At 38.0% G+C, this 24,387-nt stretch overlaps 1 protein-coding gene across 1 annotated transcript in view; it reads right to left on the bottom strand.

Annotated features, from left to right (window-relative positions):
- LOC108606195 (neurobeachin) overlaps positions 1-24,387 on the bottom strand; it is a 191,359-nt gene that overhangs the window by 37,537 nt on the left and 129,435 nt on the right. Inside the window, 2 exon segments of the mRNA XM_033294473.1 lie at positions 3,602-3,728; positions 18,017-18,121. Coding sequence (XP_033150364.1) covers positions 3,602-3,728; positions 18,017-18,121 — 232 coding nt within the window.

A 24,387-nucleotide genomic window follows, 5' to 3' on the forward strand; every position in this document is an offset into this window, starting at 1 on the left:
AAGCCCAGCGCCAAGTTTTGGCCTTGGCCACCCACCAAACTTCCCACTTCCCAGTCCCACTCCCAGTCTGGTGGCAACTTTATACGTCAACACGTTTTGGGATGCGTAAATTAAGAAATTGAGTAACGTGAGGCATGCCACACGCTCTCTCACATTTTTTGCCAGCTGTGTCCAGCACCAGCACCAGCTCGAGCCGGAGCTCCAGCAGTTCATTTCAAAACGCTCCTCTGCCCGCCCTCTGCTCTGACAGAGGCACGACAATGTTGCCACGTTGCCGTCGCTGCCACAGATGCCGTTTGCCACATTGACTGCTGCCCGCCGCCTCGGGTATCAGCATTTAATTACACACACACACATACACACACACACACACACACACACACACACACACACATGTCCAGAGTGCTGTCTATTCAGCTGCTGACCCAAGCCAAAGTCAACGCTTTGACTTCGGCTAGTTAAAACCAGAAAACTTTCAGAGTGCTCGTACTTTGTTAAGGTCTAAAATACTTTTAACATAATTAATGTTGCTACTATAACAACTAATTATACTGCCCATAATATATATAGCAACTAAAAAACTGTTAAAATCAAGCAAACACTTCACATGTTCAAAGAGAAGCAATAAAATTAAAGTAAATGTCGAACTTTCGAAATTTATAGTTTGCATTATCATCTAATTATCTATCATCTACTTATCTAGCATCTATCTTTCATATATTTATATATATATTATCTATTTTCATCTATATATCATTTATTTATCATCATCTAACTATCATTTAAATACAATCTATCGATTATCTAACTATCATTTATAATTTATCTATAATATATTTATCAATCGTCTATGTATTATTTAACTATCATCTATCTATTAACTAACAAGTCTATTATTTATCTATTCTGTATTTATCATCTATATATCATCTATTTATCATATCTATCATTTATCTTTTATCTAACTATCATCTATTTAACATGTATCTAAATATAATTTAATTATCATCCACCTATCATTTTTTTATTATCTATCATCTATCTATTATCTAACTAGAATTTATTTATCATGTATTTGTCATGTATCTGTCATCTATCTATCATTTAAATATCATCTATCTATAATTTATCTATAATATATTTATCTATCGTCTATGTATTATATACTTATCATTCAACTTTCATCTATCTATCTTTTCTGACTAACATAAATCTATCATTTAATTACTATCTATCTGTCATCTATCTATTATTTATTTATCATCTTATTATTATCATATAACTATCATCTAATCTTTAATTTAGCAATCATCTATTTGTTAGTTAACTATCAATCAATATTATTTATTTTTCATCTATCATTTACCTATCATATAAATATAATCTATCTATTATCTAACTAACATGTTTTTATTTTTTATCTACATATCTATCGCTTATTATTTATTATCTAATTATCATTTATCTATCATCTATCTATCTATATATAGACAAAGCTCAAATAGTATTTTGCAAAGCGAATATTTTGCACTTAGCACAAACTTCTAGCTAGATAATCGAACTTTCGAAACTGGCCATAAAATAGCTAAACGTGCCCACACTATTTGCCCGGCCTGGGGGCGCTGTCTGTTGCATCTATCAAAAATTTAACTGCCTCTCTGCATATCTTGGCAACTTTGGCAGCTCATAAAATGCAGCCAACAATTCTCAAATGCAATGCAACGCAAATTGCGAAAGTCCAAAGATAAAACATTGCTGGAATGGCAGCAAATCAATTTGTATGCAAGCAGCAATAATTGCAATTAATATTTAATATTAGTTTATTGTGTGTGTTGTGCTTGGAAAATTAACAAGTAATTTAGTAACCGTCAATAAAATAGTTGTGCGCCTTCAATTTTGCACATTCGAAAGTTGCTTAAAGCGAGTTTGGCAGCTGTCAGGAAACACACACACGCACACACATGAGCACACACAGACAGACAGAGAGAGAGAATTATATAGACAGACAATACAGAAGTTTTGGCTTATCTAATTTCTTAGCAAGTGTCACGTTTTGGCATTTGTCAGGTGACGCATACACACACATAGAGAGAGAAAGAGAGAGCTGAAAATTATGGCTTGAGCTTAATGCGGAATGGGGTTGGGGCTGGGGTTGCGTCGGCTCAAAAGTCAGCGACTGCAAATTGACAGCAGTTACAGTTCGTTAAATGCCAACAGACAGTCAGACTGACAGTTATATGTGTGTTAGTGTGTGTGTGTGTGTGTGTGTATAGGGAGGGTTGTCAGACCGCAGCTGTGTCATTGACTTAATAAAATCAAAATCAAAGCCAAAGGCACGCACACAGTGAAGATTGTGGCAAAGCGTTAGTGAGTGTGTGAGAAATGGCAGCCATACGCTAATGAAGAGAAAATTTGCTACGCTCGACGTGAGTGTGTGTGTGTGTGTGTGTATTAGTGTGTGCATGTGTGTGTAACATGATGAGACAGGCAAACTGTAGCTGGGAAGTCTACAAAGTATGCTTAGCATACAACAAGGCGCAAAACTATGTATATATACTCTTATATATATGTCTATGTGTGTCTGTGTGTGTATTGGTGCGAGTGCCAGCCAACCCACTGGGCGTGTCACAGCCGCTGACAAGCGTGAAATTAATCGAAAAGCAATTCAACGGCCATCAACAGTGATTTTTATACAAACCCCACCCCCACCACCACACCCACCAACCAAACCCAAACACCCCCAGCTCAAAACAGCGCCGCTTACATTATGAGTACTTAACGCAAAACAAAAGCAAATCGCAAGTCAATCATACATATTTCTATAGCGAATTCTTTGCTTTAATATAAATTAATTATAGTTGCTTCTTAAGTCATTCGCAATTAACAAGAATGCGCAACAATTTATTTTTAAATTCACTTTAAGGTTTAGTTTCGATATATCTTTTTTTTTGTTATTTTAATGTTAATGCTTCAATTTATTCTTTGAGATTTTCGAATTCATTCGCTTAATAGATTTCTGTACTTTTGCCATTAAATCAGTTGTTAACTTCAAATGGTTTTAAAATAATTATAAATAAATATTTCAAAGTAGCGTAAAGCATACAAAATTACAGTTTATACTACACTAATAAAAAACTATTTTTTCTTTATTATATTTTTCTATACGAAATTAATTGTCATATCGACACTTTAAAAAATATATTCTCTGTTAAGTTTAAGAATTTTCTTGAATTTTTTCTCTTATTTGTATGCCTTAAATCTTTGTATTGAGTTGTAAATAAATTTAAGATTTTTATACATTTTTTTATATTTTATTAAAATAAGTTTATTATTGCTTTTTGTTTACAACACAAATAAAAGCTACAAAGCAATGTATAAAAATTAAAAAATATTTAAGATCATTAAAGCAAAAGCACAAAATATTTATCTAAACACTAATTTGAATTTATCAGAATGTAAATTAATATCAATTAAATGTGCGTGAGTTTAAATTACTGCGAATTTTAAGCAATTAGAACATGAATCAATTTGCATTGAGAGCAGGAGCAATAAAATGAAAATGTGTGTATTAGTAAAGTTGCAAAGTTAGTTATAAACTTACCCGCCACAACTGTTTCGGAGCGTTGCAGGCGCACCAGGACATGCTCGATGAGTCCAACATCTGTGCAGGCTTGAAGATTGCGAACGCTCTTGCGCAGAATTGCAATGAATACGCTCCAGATTTCCGCCTGTAAGAAGAAGCAACAAGGTAATGAATTTAAGTAATTGCAATTGCATTAGCTCTGTGTGTGTGTGTGTGTGTGTGTGCATTTAACTATTTATAGACACACACACAAGCACACATTTTATATAAAAGTTTAATCGAAATTGCGCAACATTATGCTGGCTTGCGCTTTAAGAATTTTTATTGGCAATGGCAGGCAACAACTGAAAAGGCGCACACACACATACATGTAAGCAATTCCCAAGCGTGTGTGTGTGTGTGTGTGTGTGTGCTGTGTACCCTCAAGAGAGCACAGGCAAGTATCCCAAGCTGAAAACGTATTACGAAATCAAAGACTCGTTTGCTTCAGTTGTTGTTGTTGTTGTTGCCCAACTGTCTGCCCAGTTCAATAAGTAAAGTGAAGTGGCACACACATGCAGGAGCAGACACACACACATGCACATATAGAGCTGCACATACAACGCACAGCGCTCGATTGAGACGAGGCGCGCGCTTAAAAGTATGCAACATTTTTTTGGGGGGACTGCTTATGTGTGTGTGTGTTCAGCTAATGTAAACAGTCATTGAAATAAAGAAAAATAATGGAAAATAATGGCAAAATAATCGCAAGCAAGTAGCTGCTGCTGGTTGCTGCTGCTGCTAAGCACAGCAGCAATCATATTCAGCAGCAAAGAGAATGAGAAAGTTTGCGTATTCTCCACTTGGCTTTCAGTTTCCTCTACAGTTCTGAATGTATTGTTGACGCAAAATTTGAGAGAGAGAGAGAGAGCGAGCCGCATGCATGGAACAGTTTAAACGGCAGCCAATTCTTTTTATTTTTTATTTTCTTTGCGGCAGCAACCACAGCCAAGCAGCAAGCCAAAGTATGAGGCATGAAATAAACGCTTGGCGGTTTTTATGATTATTGCCTCAGACACACACACACACACAAAGGCACTTTAGCCACATGTACATAACGAGCTACTACATCAGACAATTGCACATTGGAATTGCCAATTGCATTTACTTACAGCAAAACAAATTGCATAACAAATTTACTAATGATGGCTTTAAATTCTGTGAATTTTATTATGCATACGCTCAGTACGCACTCTCTGTTATTTTTGTAATTCAATAGCATTTTCATAGTTTTCCATTTATTGCAAATTAATGGCCTGCCATAGAGTTTTAGCTTTCAATTATGTTGAGACACCACGTTGGCTTTGGCTTTAGCTTTGAAAATGTAGTAATAAAGCAAATGAAATTGAATTACATTTTTCCACGTATTTAATAAATATTTGATATGTTCACAGTAAGAAACTTTTTGATTTTTAATTGAGTTACATAAGCTGCACAAAATGTTTTTTGGCTGTAGTAAATTGTTAGCAATATGAGAAAAAGTAGTAGCAATTTTCAGCAACAACAAGCTCGATTAGAGGCGAAGCGGCATAGAAATTTAATTTTTAATATAATAACAATCTACTACGTAGTTAGTATCAGCTACATAACAAATTTGGTAGCTCTTGCACTTGTAGTCGCTGAGTTATTGTAGCTCATACAAGCAGAAATAGTTCAATTGACTCTTAGTTTGACTTTGATTTTCTTTGTAATAAAGCTAAGCTGACTTGCTATAGTTTAGTTATAGTTATAGTTACATATATAGTAAGCTCTTTGCTTTATGCACAAGCATTTTGCATATTTTAAACATTCAATTAGTCTGTCGGCAGTCTAAACGTTTTGCTGCCTGTAAATTTGCGGCAATTCTATTCTATGTTATGTTTGCTTACTGCTTTGCTCTCTCTACGCTAGCGACAATTTTTGTAGGCTTGTCCCTATTTGGCTTTTTACTTGGAACGTTATCTGTTGCTTGACTCGTTTAACGCTTCATTATTCACAGCAATGTTGTCGTCGTTGTCGTTGTCGTTGTCCTCTGCCTTTTGCTTATCTTGCATGTTGGCTGTTGCTTTTAATGTATTGCACGCATAATTTAATTCGTCGATTCATAAATTGCCAACAAAAATTCACTCGCTGTTGGCCTGCGGCTGAGTACTGAGCTCGCTCTCACTCTCTCTCTCTCTCTTGCTGCTTTAGACTAAAGCCGCTTTTGCTTATGCAAACACACACACACACACACATATAGACACAGTCTGTTCGTTCGTTCGTTTGTTTGTTTGTGTGCAGGTGCGTGGCTTGGTAATTTGATCAGTCCAAGCAGCAATTGTAGCGAATCAGTGAGTGCGTCTCTGTTGGTTCCACAGCCTGCGGGGCACGTCTAACACTCCAGCTAATGCTGCATGCCCCAAATTGCTGCCAGCTATATTTTGTGTATAGCTTGCAACTAATGTTAGCACAAGCTGGCTGCTTAGCATTTTTATATATTTAAAATACAGTGGCGGGCTAAAACAAACGCAGAAGCTAAATTCAAATAATTTATTATTTAAGTTAATAATTTGTGTCAACGTCTTAAAATAATAAACAAACTTTGTGCCTTTTTTCAATCAATAATAATTAGAAAAATGCATTGCTTATTACAAAAAAAAAAAACGAATCAGTCCTTGTTTGAAAAATACTTTTTGGTTATAGTTTTTATAATTTGGTTGCCACTGTTATAGCAGCTATGTAAAGCTCTTTAAATAACTTTTTTAACTTGCATATTTATGTTGAGAAATGCGCGCTAAATATGCAAAAAACAAATTGTTTATTCCCAAGATTTTTAGCAAGCAGCTAATGTTGCACTTCACTTTGTTTTTACAACATTATTTCATAATAAGCGCCCAGAGAGAAAACAGAGAGAATGAGCGCAAGGCCTCAATGGAGCAAGGCACAAAATAAAAAGCAAAAATAAGAAATTGTATAATGCGAGCAAGCGAATACAAAAATTAAATAATAAGAGAGCAACTTCAGTCAGATTTTATTACGTAATTGGGTAGCAATTTCTACAGCAACAGCAACAACAACCACTGAAGCTCAAATTAAATTTTTGCCTTTTTTTTTGCAAGAGGGGGGACGAGAGTGGAGAGCATTGTATGCCTTTGGGCGTGCTCCACTTCCCACTCAGCCTCTCTCTCTCTCTCGCACTTGCTTAAGCTGCGTCTATGCACGCTCTGGGGCTTGCCCTTATAAGTATGCTATATAAATATATACAAGCATGTTTGTATGTGTGTGTGTGTGTGTGTGTGTGTGTGTCTGTAGATAAATCTGTTGTCTATGCGTTGTAATGTGAGTAAAGCAGCAGCTGCGGCGGCCACTGAAGCGTTGAGTGGACGAACCTTGGGCGCTGGACCTGGCCAAAGGTTAAATGAACCAAAGTCAAGAAACAAGCAAAAAATACAAACAGAAAAAAATTCACTGAGGCGCCGCTTACAATTATTTTGATGAAAATCACAATTTAATTACTTTACAGACATTTAAGCTGCTCAGTTCTTGAAACAGTTTTCTTTTGTCGCGCCCCATTTGGTTGCACTTGCAACATTTTGTGCGCTGTGGCACGCCCTAAGCCGTCGTGGCAGTTGCTTTTACTTTATGCGGCAATTCTTTTTTACATTTATTTTCCACTTTATCAGCGATTTGCTGTCGCGCTGCAGCATCAGCAGCTTGGGCTGCAGTCAAATCGTTTCATTTCAATAGAATTTCAATAAATTTATCAACGTGCCGCCTGCTGAGTCAAAGACGCGCCAGCGAGCGGGCCAAAGTGGCGTATACTTTATCAGAGACAGAGACAGAGAGCAGTTTGCTTGCCACTAGACCCAGCCCCGATTCAATTTTAGCGTCCCCCTGGGCTCCTCTGTTTATCTACTCAGCTGCTTTTTTTTCTTCTTCAGTGGCCTTCGTCTAACGTCTTTGCTGCAGTTCCCTCTTAGCCTCTCGCACTCTTTCGCTCTCGCTCGTACGTTCGTCGTTGTCAACGTCTTTGGCATGCCTTGCTATGCGTTCTTATATGCATCCTTCCTGTGTGGCATTTGCCTGGCTGCCGCTCTGCTGATTTTTCCTGCAAATCTGCTGCAGCTCTAACGGAAATTTATTATTGACAACAGCTGCCGCTGCAATGCAAACAAGCAGCAGGCAGCGTCGGCAACATCTAGCACTGCAGACAGCATCAGTTGCAAGTAAAGAAATGCAAGAGAGAGAGAGAGAGAGAGCGACAGTTTGCTGGTAGTAAAAAGTGGGAGTGGCACTAACGTCAGCAGTTTGCGGGCTAAGTAGCGTGGCCTCTATCTTCATCTTCTTCTCTCTGTGTGTGTGTGTCTGTTGCAGTGGCTGCTACCAGTTCCTTCAGCAATCTCACGTCGAGTGGATATAAACTGAATGTCATTGGCGTTGCTGCTGCTGCTGCTGCTGCTGCTGCTGCTGATGTGCGCGGTGGCATTGACTCTTAGTGCTCAAAGTGTGCTACATGCCAAGCAACGCGACAGGCGACAAATGCAACAATTTGCAAATGCAGTGAACTGAAGCGTTCGACACAGCCCAGAGAGCATTCTAATCAATTTGTATGCCGGCTCTATATTTTATTTCATTGGCTAAAAACTAAGCAAACAAAGTGGCTTAGCTTAAATGCTTTTATGGCTAAGCCAAAAGATTGACAAAGGGGAAGAATCTGATACTGATCACGGCTAATTCAATTCAGAGCTAAGCTTGTACTAATATGTTTCAAATTCTTGCTTAATTAAATTAATTTAATGCTTTAATAGTATGAATGGCAGCGCTTATTCTATTTATATTTAAATAAATCGAAGCGCATGCAAATAAATTTCGCATTAAACTGAAAGCAGCCCCGAGCTGGCTTAAAACTTTCAAGACTATCCAGTTCCCTCTTTGGCAGGCAAGGCGTAGATTTTAAGAAATTTATTCTAAATGCCAGCAACTCTTAATATTTAAAATAGTAAAAACTCTTTGAAGTGCTGCTCAATCATTGGTCATTGATTATCAATTTAGTAAGCAAAAAATAAAAGATTAATACATTAAACTAAAAAAAAAATCAAATAAATTGACTAATTAAATATAATATTATATAAAAACTTTTGTGACATAATTAAAACAATAGGCAATCATCATATCCCAATCCGCAGCCTTTGACCAATTTGCATCTAATGCGAATCCGTAGAGCATTTGGCCTTAAGGCCTTAAGGCTTAAAAATGCAGCTAAGCAACTCATTGGCATCTCTCTATATATATTCAATCTGTTTTGTTTTTTCAACAACACTTATCCCAATACACTTAAACTTATTTGTATTGACTATATAATCAAAAGAATATAAGTTGATCAGCTTTTCTTTTAAGAGAGTTCGATGATATTTTGATTGCTGATTTCTGAATTTCGCTCAGTGTCTTTTACTTTATTATTGCCACTGTTATATTCTATTCTGTCATACTCTTATGCAACTTATGACAAGTTTGTCGCCTGTTCCGCGCAGTTACCCATTCGATATTATTGCTTGTTGTTGTTGCTCTTGTTGCAGTTGCAGTTGCAGTTGCAGTTGCAGTTGCTGGCAATGACTTGAACTAAGCACACTAAGACACGAGCAGAGCTTTCAATTGAAGTTGGCAACACGTCTTGGCGATGGTGCTGTCAGTCACCCACAGTCGAGCGTGCCAAGAGTTATAAAGGGCAATCACTTGTGACCGATGGCTGACCTCCAGTTACGGTTTCAACTTGAGTTGGCCACTTGACACCCATCAAGTTAATTACATAGCGCTCTCTCTCTCTCTCTCTCTCTCTCTCTCTCTCTCTCTCTTGCTGGCTGTCAAAAGTGTTTTATTTCAATTTATATTTGGCTAAAATTCTAATTTATTTAATTAATGCAAGCCGAAACGCAACAAAGCGCGTAGACGCTTCGAGTTTCGAGTTTTCGGGTTTATGTGGCACATTTATAATGACAAGTCAAATAGCAAAAGCAAAAAAAAGCAACACAAATATTTTTACAATTTGCTTTTCGTTTTTTTTTTTGCTGCTGTCAGTGCAAAAAAAAGAGCGCAAAACAAAGAGTCAAAGTTTAATTATTTGTTATTGTGGGCGCTTGTTTCCTTTTTTTTTGTTTTTAGGGTCATTGCTGTGGCTTTTTGTTTGCCAATTGGCTCAAGCTCAAGCTACGGCCGCTTTGCTTTAACCAAACACATTTAGTCTGCAGAGTTTTGGCAGCAAGAGTAGCGCACAGTCGTGTTGAGAAACTCCTGAACTGTAGTTACATTTTAGAAATTAAAACTTTCGAACACAACACAGCAGAGTCCCGAGTACGGGCCAAAGGGTTCACATAAATAGCTGCAACTAAATAGACTCTCGGCAATCCGCTTACGTGGACCCCTGACCCACTGACCCCCGCGCTCATTGCCCCATAAGTCAAGCAACTTTATTTTAATGAAGCGAATATTAACTGAGTTCTGGTCACGCCACCTGGTCGGGCCTACAGGCCGACGGGCTCAGTCGCCCGTTAAGGCGTCAAAAGTCGCGCGAATGAAGGACTCTCCACATCCTTTTTGCCCACGCTCACGCCACGAATTGAATTATAAAATGTAAAAATAGCAAAGCAACCAAAAAAATTCTAAAGGTGTTGCTCAAGCATTTCAAGGGTTGGGGTTGGGGTTGGGGTTGGGGTTGGGGTTGGATTTCCCTGCCATTAAGATTGATGTGTTTTTAAGCAAATTGCGCATAGATTCAAAAGTCTACAGCCGCTGCAGTAAGTATGTGTACCAACTTTAATTTAAGGCAAACAATACTTTAACAGTTGTTACTAGCAGTTTGCGCATTAGGGTGGCTCAATTTGAGTGGGTAAAAATAAAAGCATTGAACAAAATTTGCAAACATTTTAAAATAAAACTAAAAAATAATACAAATTTTCTATATTTTTTTTATTGATCAACAATAAAAATCAATTTTTCTCATCAATTGACTTGATTTTCAACTACACTTTTTTTTCAATTTTTATAAAAATACGCAAATTTTATAAAAAATCGCTGCTTAATTAATTGTGCTTTAAATAAAATTGTTAGTTAAACAAAATAAATCTAAAATCCAATTTTGTTATTAGTATATTTATTTTCTAAACTTCTTTTGGTATAGAAATTTTTCTTGGAATTTTTGCATTGATAATTCTACAAACCCTAGTGTGCACATACTTTTGGCGGTGCTTGTGGATTTGCGCGCGCTCGCGTTTTGTTTTGAGCTCTTGCATGCTTTTAATTAATTTATATGCAAATATTTGCCAAGTAAGACAAAATCTGTGCTAAGCTACAAGCTGCCACGCCCCCAAAGCACGCCAAGCGCCTCTCTCCGCTTCAGCGTGTGTGGCAAATGCAAATCGCATTAAATATTTTAAGCCTGTGAAAACAATGAAAATATTTTTCTCTTTCTGACGACTAGACGAGACGGCTTGAGTGTCTGTATGTGTGTGTGTGTGTGTGTGTGTGTGTGTGTGTGTGAATGTGTGAACGAGTGTGTGTGTGTGTAAGTAAAGGGTGTTGATGAGAGTGGGTGGCTGGCTGTGTGGTCATGTTCAACATGAAATTCAATTGTGTTTGGTATTCAAACGAAGCGTCAGTCAAATGGACGCCACCAATGTGCGTGTGTGTGTGTGTGAGTGTGTGTGTGGCTGCAACTGAGCGTAGCACAGGAAACAGGCAATATAACTTTTCGGATATAGCTTCGAATTTGTGCAAAAGTTTCACGTTGACATTTCCATAATAATTTTCTTTCATTTTCTATTTCTATTATGCACATATATATATATATATATTTTATTTTTCTGCCATGACTTTTTGTCGTTGTTGTGTGTGGTGGCTACAAAAAAAAAAAAAAAAGTTTGCATTGCTTTTGACGCACGGCTGACTAACGGGAATTCCAGTCAGCTGAAACTCTTTTGTTGAGAGATGTTGGCCTCAGTGACAACACACACACATACACGTTGACCGACTGTGTGTGTGTGTGTGTGTCACTGTTGCGTTGAATCTGCCTCTTTTGCATATTGATGAGCAACGAACGCGCTTGCCACATGCCACATCAGCCTTCAGTTAGCCCAAAGCGCACGCATTCAAATTGAATGATAAAACGCATGTGTGGGCATTAAGCCAAGGCAAACACGCCCCCATCAGCCCCCATAATCTAGCAATACACTGCCCCAAAAAGTCAATCGATAATCAAATCAAAACACAGCAGTTAATTAACTAATTAGCTGTAGCTATTATTCAATAATATATAAAAAAAAAATAAAAAATAATGCATATTTGCATAACAAAATGATTTGCAATTTATATAAAATAATAAAGAATTATACAATTGCATGAAAAATTATGAAATTGCTTGCAGATTTGTTCATATTAAATGCAAAAAACAAATAAAATAAAATAAGTTAAATTATATAATATTTAAATATTAATTATGCCAATAATAAAAAAGTGCAAAAAATTACGAAAAAAGTTTCTTAACATTTTTTGCTTTACGTATATTCGCCTGCTGAATGGTTTCTCTCAGTGTACCTGCTTCAATCCTTTTGGGGGCTTCCGAACACGCACACACACACACACACACACACACACACACACACACACACACACACATGTGTGTGTATGTGCCTTGCGTTGAATTTGGAAGCTAAGCCCACAAGCTAAAAAATGCAAAGCAGCTCGAAAAGTATTTTTCAACGCTCCCCCCAGTCACAGCCACGCCCACATACTCAAGTTTGTTGCGCCTTTAGGTTGTTCTATTTATTTTAAAGCATTGTCTGTGTGTGTGTGTGTGTGTGTGGTGGGCAAATCTTTATGCATATATCATGTCTGCTGACAAGCTTGGGGTGAAGGCACAAAAAACAAAATGAAGTTCCTAAAAAACCAAACGTTGTTTTCATTGTGCCGTTATCTGAAACGCCAGACAGTTCATTTGTTACAACTTTTCTATGCTTAGAGAGCTGCGCGCTCTTGCTTAAAGTTCGCGCGCGTCTAAAGTTCTGAATTTAATTGCAAAGTTTCGTTTCGGCTACATAATAATTAATACAGCTTGAGATCATTAGGCAGCGAGATTTGTAATTCGATGCCAATTGAAATTTACACACGCGCCGCCGCCAAGCTAAACTTGACTTTAATATCTTTACTTTAGTTGCGTGCAGTGTACGCAGCATTGTACTTAAAATGCCATTAACTTGGCCAAAAAAGCAACAAAGCAAGCGCTGGAAATGAAATTTCAACTTGCGTGCGGCTTTTTTGGCTTTAGGGTCCGCTCATAGATTTGGCGCCCAGCCCCAACCTTTTTTATAGTATACACCGCCAAGCATAATACACATTTTGTTGTTGTTGTTGTTGTTGTTGTTGTTCTTGGTGTTTTGCTTTTTAAGCGTCTACTTAAAAATACATTTACACTTTAATGGCGCGACAAGCGCCACCAGGAGCAGCAGCAGGACAAAACAAATCAAAAAGGAATTAAATGACCTTTTGCACAACACTCGCGACATGGAGAGCGCTCTCAGCCAACAACACAACAAAGCAGCCAAAGGTGCTGGGCTGTGGTTCCTTTGAAGATCTACGCTATTGTGTGGCTATCGGGTCGGCTACGTGATGCTGCCTCGCCACATATACACACGCTTATGCTTATGCATGCATAAACGGCAAACACAACAGCTGGGGCACAATTCATTTCCTATGCACACCACGATTCGAAATGCGCCATAGGTCACTGCTATAGTTCTCCGACACTTCTGATTGACACACAACTCTGGGAGTCACAGTTGGATCGAAAAATTCTCTACATTGGTGAAAAGTTCAAAAAACTTCACTGACTATAACTTGGGTTATCCAATTTAGTTAATGCCCAAACTAGAGGTTGGTGAAATTTACACCAATGCACTATTTAATTCACCAACATGCGCCTGCTTTGTTTTTTATTCTACAACAGTAACTGGAATTTTAATATTTGATTGATAGGCTGTCAGCAATTTACACTGTTGCAGTCACAACTGTAAACAGTTGAATCGAAGAACTCTCCATTGGTGAAGAATCAAAAAACTTTTGTGGCTACAACTTGGCTTATCCAACTAAGTTAACGCCCATGTTTATTGGCTACCAAAGACTGTAAGCAATTTACACCAATGCACTACAAAACGTTGTTCAAATTATACCCATGTTAATTGACTGTAAGCATTTTACTCCACTATTTGATTCACCAACATAACTTGAATTCTAATATTTGATTGATGGACTGTAACCAATTTACACCAATTAAATTCACCAACATACGATTTCTTCGTTTCTTAGCCTACAACAATAACTAAAATGCTAATGTTTGATTAACTTTAAGCTATAATTGTGCAATACCAATGCCATTGGAGAATTCACTGCATGCTTTTCATCAATTGTCAGCCACCTGAACTGACAACTGAACTGAGTGAGTTTAATTGCGTTGAAATGAGCGACAAACACCATTTATAATTTGCAACCACCCCTTTCACCTTTCACCACTCAACTGCATACGGTCCTTGTATGCATGACAACGACTGAGTAGTAGACGCTTTGTCATTCACTCAGTCATATGCAGTCCGTCCCAGTTGCATACCTGACGACGACGTCGACAAACAAACCATTTATTAAATAACAGGAATGCGTAGCGTTGACAATTCCAGTTAATGAATTGTCCGTTGTTCTCATCTGATTGTGAGTTATGAAAAAAGTTGTTTTTAGATATTAGATTTTAGATATTAATATTACTAGTAATGCTAGTGAAATAAGAGACGAGAGGCATATATATAAATTGTTCGTCCGAAAGGAAGAAGCTCTTGTACTTTTGGGGATAAATCTTTAATCAACTGCAGCAACTTTAGCAAATCTGTATGCGTAGAAGCTTAGGTGTGACTAAACATTTTTAGACAACAGAAAATCTCTACGTCATCATTATATAGTCAATGATTAAGGCTTAAGCTTAAGCGTTTAGTATTTCTGTATTGTTTAGAATTTGTTGAATTGAAGAAATTACTCCGAATCGATCTCAGCCTTTCTAACTTTATATTTTTTTCATGGCATGAGCAGAGGCAACAATTTATGTTGGTTCTGCTTTCAAACTTCAGTTTGTTGGCAACTTTGTCCGTCCGAGCTGCGCCTACAAATTCAATTCATGCACCAACATTTTAATGCGTTTGCCTTTGGCTATTTTGTGTTTGTTACTTAGGCGCTAACCAAAGCTTGTTTGTCTGCCTGCTTTTTGGATTTTAAATTATATTCTGCATTGGATTCTGCCGCGTCGCATTGCTGTTTGGCTTCAACATGCCGCTAAGCTGCAGCTAAGCTGCTGCTGAATGCCAGAGCCAACGGAAAAAAAAATATATATGAGCGAAAAAAACAAGAAAAAAAAGAAGAATTTTTCCTGCTTTTTGGCATTTTCCTGTTTCCCCAGCCGCAGTTTTGCCTACACAGCCGGCAACGGCATCGGCATCGGGCCCTGGCAACATAATCACAAGTTAATCCGCCGTGTAACTTTGAAGCTTGTAATAGCAGCGCTGCCAGCGTCGACGCTGTTCGAACACAGATAAGCAGCTAAAGCCAATGCCAGCGCTACAGTAAATTTCCAGCTTTCCCGAGAGATAACAGCGAGAGGAGGAGAGAGAGAGAGAGACGCTAACATGCGAGTACGTTAAAGAAATCTGCTTTGAAGCAAATGAATGTATTTTGCGAATTATTGAACGAATGCCTTGACTCGCGCCTAATTGCAGCTCAAAGTTGTTGGCAGTAGCTTTAAAGGTTAACAGTAATTTGATTAAACGCGCCGCCAGGTGGCGCATTAAGTTGCAAGACAGAGCAGCTAGAGCAGTTGACCAACATGGCCCCGAACATGAAATTTTACCTGCTGTTGCCTCAAATTGCGGCGCTTGGCTGGTAAAAGCTGTAAAATTTTATTGAGCGTGGCTCACACACACACACATACAAAGAGCTGGTAAAATATGCGGTTAGCTATGGGCTTGATCGAGAAGCTGCTGGGCTCAGTTTGGGGCTTAGACGCTTTGATTTGCATTCGCGCGCTTGCCACTTGCCAAATTTATTGTCAAGCATAAAACGTAATAGAGGCAGTGAAGGGAGGGGAGGCGGTTGATGCGAGGGTTGGAGGTTTGGCAACTGAAGCAGTTATTTGCACTTGGCCCGGTTACGTGCCGAATCAATTGAGTTTTGTAGCGAGCGACGCTGGTAAACACATAAATCATTTAAGTAGCCCTGGCCCTCAAACTTGCTTGCTCGCTCTCACTCTCGCTCGCTCTCTCTTTTGCTGCTTTGTTTGGTATGCAAAAACACTTTTGGCCCTGTCGCCGCCGCTAACAGTTAACTGTTCCCTGTTTGCTGTGTTCGTGGCAATAAAATTGCTGTAAATTCCATTTTATAACATCTTGCCACGTATAAAAAGCTGCCAAGCAATTCAAACCGAAATGGAGTGTATGTGTGTGGGGGGAGTGGTGGGGTGGATGTGAGTGGGCGGGCTGCTGTGGGCTGCGGGTTTCAAGCACCTGCTGGCTATGCTCAAATTAAGCAATAGCATTCAAGGAATTCTTTTTCGTTTGCGCCTAAAATCACACAACGCCTTTTGGCACTTCTACAGCTAATGCATATTTGATATGCATGCCTCACACACACACACACACACACACATTGACATTTACATGTGTAGCGACAACATTTGTCTTTGTCACTTGCTTTATTAAATTAGCCTGCAAAACATTTAAGCAATGTGCGCTACAAATTAATTTTCAAAGCACTAAGCTTGGCGCAACTTTAGCTTAAAGTTTCTAACTAAAGCCGTCGCAATTAGTTGGCCAAAATACTACAAATATATATGTTTATATGTATACACGAAGAGCTTTGCCAACTCGAGCTAAAACCTTTTAATGGCATGTACATATGTAAGTAGCTGCTGAAATTGCCGCACAACACACATACACACACACACACATACACGCATGTGTGTATATGTATGCATAACAATATATGCAGGTGCTTGTGGTACATTTCACCTGAGCACACAAAGCACTCAAACTTGAGCAACGTTACATTTAGCAAACAGCAGCAAAGCAAATAAGCCAGAGCTTAAATTCGGGTATGCATAACTTATGCATACACTTTGTGATACAAAACAAACTAGTCGCTTCAGCCTCTTAAAAGAATATTTAGCTAACCAAATATAAAACATTATGAGCGCATAAAAGTGTATATTAAAGTTGAGCTACTCTTACGCATTGCGTAGTCACTTGACTGTGGTCTAGTATTTTATAATAGGAGCTGTTTTCAGCATACACGTAAAAATAAAATAAAATAAAAGCGTATATTGTAGTTGAACTGAATACTTGAATTAAAGCGTTTGAAATAAGTCGACGCAGACTTTTATAATAAGCGCTGCTTGCCAGCATATACACTATATATAACTAAAGATAAAAGTGTATATTTTAGCTGAGCTCAAGCTAACATTATAGCTCAACCAAAGCGCAGTCACTTGAGTTAAAGTCTAAGCATCGCAAGTCAAAAAGTGTATTTTGAAGTCGCGTACAGCCACTTGATATGCATAACTAACAGAAAAGTGTATGCTGTAGTTGAGTTTAGTTGCAAGCACTAACGTATTTCAAAACAATTTAACTTTTGTTTATGGAAAATCAGTAACAAACAATATTTGCTTTTATTGCTTTAATTGTTTCCTAGTTGAGCCGCAAATTTTAAAACTGTTGCCTGGCAAACTTTTAAACGTGTGTGTGTGTGTGTGTGCGGCTCTCGCACATATCGACGCAATTTATTATTGTTGGCTTTTGTTGCTGCTGCCGCTGCCGACACGTTGGCGCAACTTCCGACGTCAACTCTTTTAAAATTTACAGAGCGAGCAGCGAGAGACAGTTCGGGAGAGAGTAAGGGGCATTCAAATGCCAGCAGCTGTCAGCGAGCACTTTTACTTGCCCATGCACACACACAAACACACACAGACACATATGTGTGTGTGTTTGCTACGTGTCCCGCAGCCGGATCATTTCGTTAGCAGTCATGCTAATAATTTGACGGCGCCTGACATTTGCGACAACGTCAGGTGTAAAATATTGTTTAACATGCGCACACACACACACACACACATATCTGAGTGTATGCACATTGTGAAAAAAAAAAGCGAAAAGCTTTTAGCTTTGAAAGGCGTTTTTACCGCTTGCGCTTTTCATTACGCACAATTTGGCACCACGCCCCCTTTTCTTTCACTTGCTTGCCTGTCAGCTGTTTAATTAGCCTTTGATGACGCTTTGTAATTGAGTTTCTTGTTGCTCATTGTTTTTTTATTTTCGCATAAATTACACAATATACAATTTAAATTTCCCTTGCACTCACCTGCAAATTGGGCGGACAATGATCTAAGAGCTCCAGCATATGCTTTATATTCTGCGCATCCTGTATCACAAAATTCAATTCCATATCGAACTCGCCGCCGACCAGCTGCAAATAAATTCAAAAAAAACAACAATGAATATGTGCATATAGTTTATATAGCGTTGTTATTGTTTAATTATTTGTTGTTATCAGCTGCAACTATAAATTGTATTGAAAGCAGTGCCAAAGTATGCGATAATAATTTTAATTGAAATGTGTGTGGGATTTTTTATATTTACAGTTGCATATTTTTTTAATACAAATGCATTACTTAAATTGTTTAAAGTCAAGTCTATAATGTGTTAAAATTGTTTACATCATTTTCAGTTCTTTTGCTCAAAAATAATCTTGACTATTCTCAACTGTTTTGAATTTGTGTATATTAAATTTTTGTGCATTGAATTTTTGAAAAATATAAACGTATATTACAGGAAGCATTAATAATAATGTTTCGTTTTTTATCAAATGACTTCGATTTGTTTGTTGGAGCTTGAATACCCAATCAATAGTTGAGCAAAAAGTTAAAAGAGCGCGAAGTTTTAACAATAAAATATAATGAGACATTAAAAACAAAGTCTAATGTGTATTGGAATAAAAATATTGACATTGACTTTGATATTGAGTTAACTAAATTAATTAAATGATATTTTAAAGCTGCCACAAATGCGCAATTTAAATAAATTGCAGCTTTATTGCTTTTTTCCTTTTTTGTGTAATTCAAATCTGCAAATGAAGCTCAATCTCAATTGATTAAAGTGCTTGGCAACAAGACACTTGTTTAAATTTAACGCTTTAGCTAAGTCACAACGATTTGCACACACACACAGAGAGAGAAAAACGTTTTTCAAATCTTTCATTTAGGTGTTGTGCAAGCTTTTAGCAAAAATTTTATAGTAGGTCTCGCTTTTATTCTTTTTTTTTTGTTGTACAGATTCAGTTGCTGGCACTAAGCCTAAAACAGCGTTGCTCTGGCCGCAGGGCAGGCTTTGTGTGTGTGTGTGTGTGTGTGGGAGTGCTAAAAGATTATGAAGCCCTGTCGTGTCTTTTGGATTGCGCAGCAGCCATTTAGGCAAAGTAGTTGAGCTCAATTGTACGGCGAGCAGAGCAAGAGAAGAGGAAGAGACCTAGGCTTAAGCTAAATACCGTAGTGCTGCTAAATTTGTGGGCGTGGTCAGGCAGGCGCAATCAATGCTGCATTCAAGCTCTAACCAGAACAATCTAAATAAATAAAATTTATAAAATACAAATAGATAAATAAGCAGAGCACGCACCAGGGGTTCGTAACGTAATTATGCCAGGGGTGGCGCAAGCAACAACAACAGCAACATCAACACTTGTAAACTTCCCTTTGCCCTCGCACTTTGCTTTGCTTTGCTAATAGGCGAATGGATACGTTTTTTGACAGGCAATTGAATCGGCAATCGAATTCAGTTGCTGTTGCTGCTGTTGTTGTTGTTGCTTTGGTTGCTGCTGTGCTTATCAATGGTTGCTTGTTGGTTATTGCTCGTTCATTTGGCTGCTTTTTGCGTTGGCTTTAATAAAATCAGCGTATAAATTCAATAAATTGATTAGAGGCTAAAACTTTCACTCGCTCTCCGTCTCTTTCTCTCTTTCTAACGCTTTCGCTCTTGCGTTGCTGTCAGTTTTTTCTATCACTGCACGTTCATATGCCTGTAAGCTGTTATTTTTATAGAACTTTTTATTTATTTATTTGTGCGCCTTTTTTTCGTAGACATTTTTACTGGCGTCCGCCTGCCTGACGCCAGCGCTACGCTCTCTCTCTCTCTCTCTCTTTTTCACACACTCTGACTGTCATTTTGGCGCTGACTGCACTTGAGCTGCTTTTGTTACCAACAGTTTTTATAATTATGCGACCTTTATAACAGCGGCGGTTGTCTGTTTCAACCACAATGTCAGCCACTCACCCAGCCACCCACTATTTTATATATAACTTATATATATACGCTATATATGGCAGCGCAACCGCAGGCTAGTGGATGCTGCTGTGGTTGTGGTTATGTCGCTCAGACGCACTTGCTCCCACTCCCTCGCTCACTCGCTCGCTCGTTGATTTTGTATTTCTTATGAACTGATTTCGCACTGATATCAAAGCCACAACAACAAGCTGTCTCTCTCTCTGTCTCTCTCTCTAAGCAACAACAATTGCTTCAAGCTGCCGCAGGATTAGGCAGTCCCGTATACATATACGAGATATCCAAACAAGCTTAACAAGCAAAGCAGCAACCGCCAGCAGCAGCAGCAGCGGCAGCTGCTCTGCATCCGAAAACAAAAGTTGGATTGTTACCTTTTTTATTTTCAAATTAACGATGCAAAAATAAGGACTTGGCTTTGATGACATTTCAGCTTAATTTTTATGATCTACCCATAGCGATTCAGTTTTGAGTTGAGAGCTTAATGCTATTAAAGCGAATTCTCAAATGTTTAACAGTAATCATTAAAATAAAATATGTATTATATTATGCTTAGATTATAATTTAAACATCAAAGTCTTTATTTCTAATATTGTTGAAATTGTTGATTTCATTGGTGAATTCACCAATGCAGAATTATAGTTTGAGAGTTGGCTTTAATTATTGTAAACGCTTGTTGTTGAATTTATTGTTGATTGGTGTAAATTTCACCAATGTTTTGTATGTAAATTCACCAATGCAGACTTATAGCTTGAGTAAATGAATAATTTAATTGCTTTAGTTAATGTATATGATACCATGCTGGGGCTTGTTGGTGAATTTGTTGTTGATTGGTGTAAATTTCACCAATTGTTAATATCAACAATGTTATGCATAAGCTACAAAGTGACCAGCTGTTCACCAATTCACCAATAATCTGTACTGGAGAGTTGTTAAATAAATAGATTGAAATTGAAAATTAAAATTAGCTACAAGCATTTCTAATAACAATATCAATGCTTAAGGTGTAACTACAAGCTAGGTGGCATAAAATTAGCTCTGTCCATGGCACAGTGGGCCAGAAAGCTTAATTTGTACATAAAGCTCAAGCTGCAAACTATTTGTTCATCAATATTATTGATGAGCTGCCTAAACTGCATAAAGTCTTTTATTTTTTAGCTATAAACTGAATGGAATTTAATTTGTTTATTAATTTTATTAAGAATATTTATATTATTTATAGATAAATTTATTTTTAAATATTTTAAACAATTCTCTTTAGGCGCTGCATACACAATTGAGTCTCCAACATTTTTTTGTTTGAGCTTTTTTTTGGTCAAAATCTGAGCCTTCTGCATTGATTGGTTTTGAGTTAAGGCCGCGGCGCTCTGCTTAGCATAACAATCAACATGGCCTAGATGCTAAGCTAAAAGGACTTTGCTGTTGCCTTTACCCTTTAACTTGCTGGCTAAGTAATCTGCATGATTTCGCTTTGTGCTTGCTTTTCGCACGAATCCGTTTCACAATCAACAAATCATCCCACAAGTCCAGCGAGGCCAAGAAGACACCAACGAGTATCACATACAATTTAAAATTTAGAAAAACAATGCTATCTATATATATATATATATATATATATATATATAGCTCGTATGTAAATTGAACGCAGCTCTTTATGCATATTTAAATTAAACTTTTGTGGAAAGTTTGGCGCTGAGCAAACAATTAGGGCAAGTTCTACAAGCGTTCTAAACGCCGCTTAATTATATTCCCAGCGTATCCTTCGCTATTCCCCAGCGTATTGCCCAAGCGCGTACATTTAGTCAATTTTTTGAGAGTTCATTTAAAAAAGTTTTGCTGCTTGCCGTACGGTTTTTTTCTCTGAGCTGGGCTGGGCTACTGCTGCTGACGTGTCGCTTCTGACATGTCAGCGCCACCAAACGTCTTGCCACGTCTTCGTCTCCACAGCCTTCAACTTGCCCCACAGCTCGTTTGGCAGTGTCTTTTGAGCTGCGTTGCTCTCTCTCTCTTTCGCTTGTGTTTTGTCTGTCGTCGTGCGCTTATTTAAAGTAAATTGAATTTCTATTTTATTTAAAATGCGCATTGAGACGCACTAAAAGTTCTCAAGTGCCAGCGCCGTCGTCCACGCCACGCAGCTCAACAAGGACACGGCTATGGTTGCTACGGGGGCTGCCGCTGACTGCTGAAAATTAAGCGTGAAGGTGTAAAAATTACACTTTACACTCTACACTGTGCGAAAGGGAGCGAGCGAGTGTGAGAGTGAGAGCGAGAGCGAGCGCTGGCAGCTGGGACTTTATTTTAATGCCTTTTGTAGCTGATTCTATTTGACTTTCTTTCATTTGATGTTGTTGTCTCTTTTGTTGTTGTTGCCTCTGCGCATTATTTTTACTTTTCTTTTTTTAGTAATTCAATTTCATTCCAAGGTGTCGAATGTTTTTGAAAGCATTTGCCTTAACTTTGTTATCAATGCTGCGTGTGAGTAGTTTTTGATAGCCAAAAAGCAAGCGAGACAAAGAGAAGAGAAACCGAGGGAAAGTGCTCAGAGTGCTTTTTGATAGGCTAAAGATGAGAGCGCATTTTGGTCTCAAAAATATTTATAATAAATGAAAATTTCATTTAAGTCCTCAGTCCTGCTCAGTCAAGGGTTAAGGCTGCTAGCAAAGTTTGAAATTCTTTGAGAAACTCACAACTTTTTAACCAAATCCATTGATTCAAATGCAGCTAACAAAAAAAATATTTATAATTTAAACCAAAAGAAACTTATAACAGTAAATAATTGAGCTGAAAGTGAGAAAATAATCGAGCTGAGTTTACCAACACTAGTTGAAAGTCTATCAATAGATTCTATCTATAAATAAATGTAGTTTGGCATTTCAATTATTGTTGATAAAAAATAAGTGTAAAGAATTTCCTAAATTTAATATTTCATTTAAATTTGTTGTAATGTTAATAATAAAGCTTATACGAAAGTGAAGGTCACTTCACTTGGATGAGATCAATGGGACTTTGTTAACCCTTCAAGCGCGCCTAGCTCAACTGTTAGGGCTTTAGCAGAAGCAATCAACTCACACACACACAGACATTTGTTACACATGGCGTATGTGTAATACACACACAGCGTCTTTATCTTTATGTGGAAGCTTGGCTTGGGCCTTATGCTAATGCTTTATCATCGCCGCTTTATCATTGTCTACAAAGGTTTTATATTTATTTTTTGTAGTTTCCCTTTGCCTTTTGTAGCGGCATGGGCGTGTCATTAGGGATTTTGCGCCGTTTTTTGGTGGCTTAGGCTTTTTAAAACAGTTTTTTGTTTTTTTTTAGTTTTTGTTTTGTAACTTTTGGCTATGCGCTTTGCACACTTAAGAGCATGAGGCGTATAAGAGAAATTGCTCGTTGGGGAAATTTTCTTGAGCAACTTTTTATTGTTTCTTTTTACGCTTTGGCAGCCGCTCGCACTGCCTTTTGGCGTTGCCCCCAGCGAATTGCATTGCCCATTTCCCCTAATGATGGGCGCCCCAAAATCACTTTGAATATTTATTCTCGCCTTGGCCTTGCGCTCTTTGGGCAGCCGACTGTAAATTTGGGCTGGGGTGCAAATTTGTTAGAAACCGCATTATTGATGACTTTCTTCGCTGTGCAGGGGGTCATTAGGCCAAAGGGGATGGAAGAGGTGGGTTTGGTTGTAGCCTAATGAATTTCATGGTAATAACACGCCCCACTAGCTGCCCAGCCCCTCGTCTAAAACTAATACACTGTTCGTCATTTATCATTTATCATCAACAAACAATTGCCCGGCGGGCACCCCTCATATAATTATTACACACAGACAAACACACGCATATTTACACACATGCAACGCCCACTGTGTTTCATTTTTTTCGTGCTTATTGTTGTGGCCATTAGATGATAAAGGGATGCCCAACTGAACTGACAGACATCAATCAGAGATGAGTCGAGACCGAGCCCAGAGCTTCGGCTTTACGTGTCTTTAATCTATTTTATCTTTTTGCCATTGCCGCGCTGCTCTGCTTATCAATATGCAAAGTTTGTAGAAGCAGCGCTGGCTGGCTGGAGTGGAGTGGAGTGGAGTGGAGTGGTTGGTTGGTTGGTTCGGTGTTGCGCCAATGGGAATGCAAATGCCAGAAAGTTGAGAAACTTTTTCGTACTACGCCAAAAGCTGATTGCGCGTAGGCGTAAGGGAGTTAGCTCTGCCGCTTGCATTGGGAGATTGTTAAGCATAAACATTAAAATAAATTTATGCTGTGAAAGAAGAAAAAACGAAAATGTGCTCTGCACGTTGAAAATTGTTTATCGCCCAGGCAAAAAGTTTTGCAGCAGCAGCAGCTTCAGTTCAGTTGCTTTTGTTGTTGCTCGGTTTGTTTTCTATGTTTATATTTTCAT

This window comes from Drosophila busckii, chromosome X, assembly GCF_011750605.1.
Source record: "Drosophila busckii strain San Diego stock center, stock number 13000-0081.31 chromosome X, ASM1175060v1, whole genome shotgun sequence".
NCBI lineage: Eukaryota > Metazoa > Arthropoda > Insecta > Diptera > Drosophilidae > Drosophila > Drosophila busckii.